Source organism: Microtus ochrogaster, chromosome 19 (genome assembly GCF_000317375.1).
Source record: "Microtus ochrogaster isolate Prairie Vole_2 chromosome 19, MicOch1.0, whole genome shotgun sequence".
Lineage (NCBI taxonomy): Eukaryota > Metazoa > Chordata > Mammalia > Rodentia > Cricetidae > Microtus > Microtus ochrogaster.
This window is the reverse complement of record NC_022021.1, coordinates 3,289,264-3,293,941: the sequence shown is the minus strand read 5'-3', so window position 1 is coordinate 3,293,941 and position 4,678 is coordinate 3,289,264. Positions and strand designations below refer to the sequence as shown.

Below are 4,678 nucleotides of genomic sequence, written 5' to 3'. Positions count from 1 at the left end.
AAAAAAAAAAAAATTACTTGTGCCTGAAATAAGTTTTGTAGTGAAAATAAGATTGATAGCTTGAGATCTTCCATTCAGCATAAAAAGGAATAGAAAAAGTAATATTAAGAGCTAATGCTAATAGGGAACACTTTAGCAGGAAGACAAGCTGAGCATGACTTCCTTTCTCATCGTCTCCCCAGGTGCTAGGGTGTTAGGTCCTCTGTCTTCTTGTCACACCGTTGGTGTTGTGAAGACTTGGAAATGTGGGTTTAGGTCAAATCCGGGACCCTGGGCACACTAGCAAGTGCTCCACCTGGGGCACCCTCAGGGTTAGTGAGTACAAGCCAAGGTGCTCTGCTTCTGCAACCACACGAAGATGGCTGACTTCGCTATGTCTTTGTTTTATTTTCATATATTTATGATTAAAAATTAGAATATGTAGATAGATTTTTCTTGCCAATGAGAAACTACCAAGTTTGCATGAGAATATTTATCATAGTTTATTCTGTATGTTTAAAATATATTTTTATTTTTTAATTTTTAAAAATTTAATAGTTGTGCTTCAATTATATCTTTCTTTCTTTTTTTTTTAATTTTTGAGACAGGGTTTCTCTGTAGCTTTCGATTCCTGTCCTGGAACTAGCTCTTGTAGACCAGGCTGGCCTCAAACTCACAGAGATCTGCCTGCCTCTGCCTCCCGGGTGCTGGGATTAAAGGCCTGCACCACCACGCCCGGCCAATTATATCTTTGTTTGTCTTTTTTTGGTTTTGTTTTTTTCTCTTTGAGATAGGATCTTACTATGTAGCCCAGGTGGCCTCAAATATGGCAACCCTCCTCCCTCTGCTTCCTTAGAGCTGGGATTACAGATATCCACCAAACTCTCAGCTTTTTATACCTTCATTTAAGAATTAAGCTGTCTTTTTTAAAAGGAGGACAATTTTAAGCTTAAGAACTGTGTATTTCATTTCGTACAAAGTTTTACTTTTTAAATGATGCATTGAGTTTTTGGTAGCCAGAGTTATTCCTATTTTTTAAAATATACAATCCTATTTCTTATATATGCCTTACAGATTTAATGTGTATATTTATTTTATAATTGTGTTTGTTTCTTTTTCAGGATAAGATATTAGAGGGTCACAATATTTACCAGCTGGAGGATGTTTGCAGTGAATAATCGGAAAGTATTCAGTGTACCTCTTAATGTAAGTGTTTCTTACAAAAGGGTTGTACTTTAGTAGCCCAATTGTTTTTTTCCCCAGGGCTTAGTATTACTTATTCTAAATTTAGCTTGGTCAAACTACCTTAATTTAGTTGGAAATGCAATTTAAAAATTTCCTTAGCAGTAAAAAGAGTGAGCAGCAGACAGAATGCCGTTCTCATGAGGTAAAAAAGAGGAAGGCTGATGTCCTCTGTCTCTTCCAAGAACGGCAGTACTGAATGCTCACCCTTACACTGCTAACTAAGAATGTGCCGTGCATGTATTCAATATCTGTAAGTTGAAACATCTGTGAAGTAAAGTTCTGTCACATCATATCAAGATACGACATTATTGTTAAATAGTTAAGGTAAAACTCTGCAGAGCTGTTGGAAACCAATTTCTGAGGTATTTTTGACACCTGCCTCATGTCTCATGAACAGTGTCTTCCTGTAAGCTTTATCCTAACAGTAGAGCTCCATGTGTTATTTTGAAAACTCACATTTTCATTATGTATTACAAATATGAATCGTCAAGCAGTACTATGCCCTCTGCCACTCACCTACTGAGACTGCGCTTGTCTGGGCTGCTCCTCCTCCAGCAGTGATCTAGCAGGGAGCCTTGGTGAAACCCAGACCCTGCATGCCGTGTCCTGAGGCTGCCCGTTTCGTTTACTAGTTTAAAATTACTCGAGTGGTATTCTGCATAATATATGTTCCTCTTGGACAAGGATATAGATTGTTGTTACGTGGTGGACGCTGCCCTCAAGCTCGGGGTCTCCCTCAGCCTCCTGATTGCTGGGATGACAGGATGTGGCGCTGCACCCACAAGAAGATGTGTTTCCTGGATTCCATGTTTGTTGTACACGATCAAATAAAATTACTATCAGTTTCTTTTTCTCCCTCCTAGACCATGTGCTACTGTAAAATAAAGGCAATTTTAAAAAGATCAAAGACTCGGGTGCCTCTTCGAAGAAACTACAGCTCCCCAGCAGGTACAGATGTTAGCGCTACCAGAAATGCTCGTTTTCTCCTCTTGCGCGCCGTCTCTCACTTTCTGTTTCGTAACCGTGCTTTTTAGAGGTTTCCAACCTATTTTAACTTTTGGCTATTTCCTTGAGATTATTAGGTGAGAGTGTTTTGGTAGACGTGAGGGAGATTGGTCTTCGTGGAGTCATCGCTCCCCCCTCTGCCGGGTGGGCCTCTGATGAGCTGAACCAAGGGAGGGGTGGGTTTGCTGGTGGAGTACCCTCCTGGGAGATACTCTGTGGTTCATTGCTGAGTTTTACGATAACATGCTTTGTGTCGAGAGATTTTAATAATTTATTTTGAGGAGTTTTAGAAGAAGTTGGGTACATATTTATCTGGAATAGTTTAAATGGAGGCCTGACTAGTAGGACCCGGAATACCCGGGAGCTGAGCACCTCGTTGCTCATGCCTCCTGTGTTTGAGGGAGAAAGCATACAGTCCTGGATGGAAATAGCTTAATTTTTCTGCTGTTCTAATTAGCATGTTCATCGTGTGCAGTGATGGAGGGCCATAGTACTGCCTGGCTGCTGGTCTGCGAGGATGCATTGCCAGTCTGTATGCAGGCTTTGGTGTTTCGCCCCTGCTGGTTTAACTGTGGCATGTACTTTGTCTTTGGATCTTTAGATTGCCTAATGGACTTTTGAAAATCTAGAAGTTTTTATTTTAGAAATTTAGGAGACTTTGTTTAAAGAACATGAAAATAGAAATGAAATTCACAAGTAAAATTGCTGTAGCTTCAGTATAATTACTGAAAATTAGGCTCTCGTGAAGTGATCTTTGTGAACATTTTTTCTGTAACAAATACTGAGTGGATGTCAGGGTCGGGGGGCTCACATTAAAATTCTAGTATTAGCAAGGCTGAGGCAGAAGGCCCGAGAGTCTTAACTCTCAGCAGGACTACATTACATATAAGCCTCTACCTCAAAACCTTAAATAAAAGTTGGGAGCCGGGCAATGGTGGCGCACGCCTTTAATCCCAGCACTCGGGAGGCAGAGACAGGCGGATCACTGTGAGTTCGAGACCAGCCTGGTCTACAGAGCTAGTTCCAGGATAGGCTCCAAAGCCACAGAGAAACCCTGTCTCGAAAAACCAAAAGAAAAAAAAAAGTTGGGTGCAGTGGTGCATACCTTTAACCCCAGAATTCAGAGGCAGGAGGATTTCGGTGAGTTTGAGGCCAACCTGATCTACATAGCAGGCTAACCAGGACTTCAGAGTGAGACACTGCCTCAAAAACAAGCCAAGCAAAGAAAATACTAAATAAGTAAAATAAAAAAGAAACGCTACTTAGCTATTTTGAATTTGTATCTATCAGCTGCTGCTGACTGATTGCACACAGGCATCTGCCTATAAAGGCCCAGGGCCTGGCGTAGCTGAGGGAAGGGAGGGTCTAACGTGCATGGCAGCTCACAATCACTTGGCTATTCAGAATGCTTCATGACTTGGAAATGCAGGCTTTCATGACTGCACATTTACCTTTCCCTTTTATATAGGACCTTCTGTTACCTTCTATGTTATTGTTGTGAACACTGGTTCTACAGTTCTGTAAATAGAGGTGTAATAAGTAACTGACTGAAATAGATCTGTATTTTTTAAGGGTTTAATTTAGAGATTGATGTTCATAGGTGTGGACTGAAAAAAGAATTTGTTATCCAGAATTTCTATTATCAATCATAACTTTCCTATGTTGGTAGAAAATAAATCTTAAATAACTGCATTTTATTTAGCTTGATTTGGAATGTTGTATTTGTTTTAAATTATTTTGTATGTTTTCATTTATAAATTAAAGAAAAATTTTTACTAATCTAATAGTTTAATTTCAATTCTCTTCCTGTTAGGTGTAATAGGAAATGATGTCAAATCCCTTCACTCCATCATTAGCCCTCCCGTGGCGAAGTAAGTACTATCATTACACTGGTTCCCAGTGTGCTGTTGACAAGTCTTCATCGGCAATCTTTCCTAGTGACGTATGCAATTTCTATTGTAAATGTTAGTGTGTATCTCAAAAGATACTTTTTCTCAGTTAAGTATTAAGATTTTTTTAATGTAACAAATGAATATAAGCAAGTCTTAATATTGTAGTTAGCCCTTTTTTACTTAGCTCTCTTGTCTGATAATGTGGTAGGATACATCGACGGGAATGGGTGGGTACAAGAGAGGGTGGTGTGGGGTGAATGCGACCAAAGTACACCACATGCATATATGAGAATGTCACAGTATAGTCTATTACTATGTATACTTAATATACATATATGAGAATGTCATGGTATAGTCCATTACTGTGTATACTTAGTATATGTACAAAGTACATTACATGCATATATGAAAATGTCATAGTATAGTCTATCACTATGTATACTTAGTATATGAGAACGTCGTAGTATAGTCTATCACTACGTATACTTAGTATATGAGAATGTCATAGTATAGTCTATTACTATGTATACTTAATATACATATATGAGAATGTCATG

At 39.0% G+C, this 4,678-nt stretch overlaps 1 protein-coding gene across 3 annotated transcripts in view; it reads left to right on the top strand.

Moving 5' to 3' along the window:
* Gfm2 (G elongation factor mitochondrial 2) overlaps positions 1-4,678 on the top strand; it is a 41,904-nt gene that overhangs the window by 2,096 nt on the left and 35,130 nt on the right. For 2 of the 3 annotated variants that reach the window (XR_003377788.1, XM_005356448.3), the window contains exons 2-4: positions 1,101-1,185; positions 2,088-2,172; positions 4,043-4,100. Coding sequence is in view for 1 of the 3 variants with exons in the window: in XM_005356448.3 (XP_005356505.1) it covers positions 1,141-1,185; positions 2,088-2,172; positions 4,043-4,100 (188 nt within the window). In the remaining 2 variants the exon portion in view is untranslated. Of the gene's footprint in view, positions 1-1,100; positions 1,186-2,087; positions 2,173-4,042; positions 4,101-4,164; positions 4,194-4,678 lie in introns of those variants that run through there. The other variant, XM_026783803.1, reaches the window with a different exon arrangement.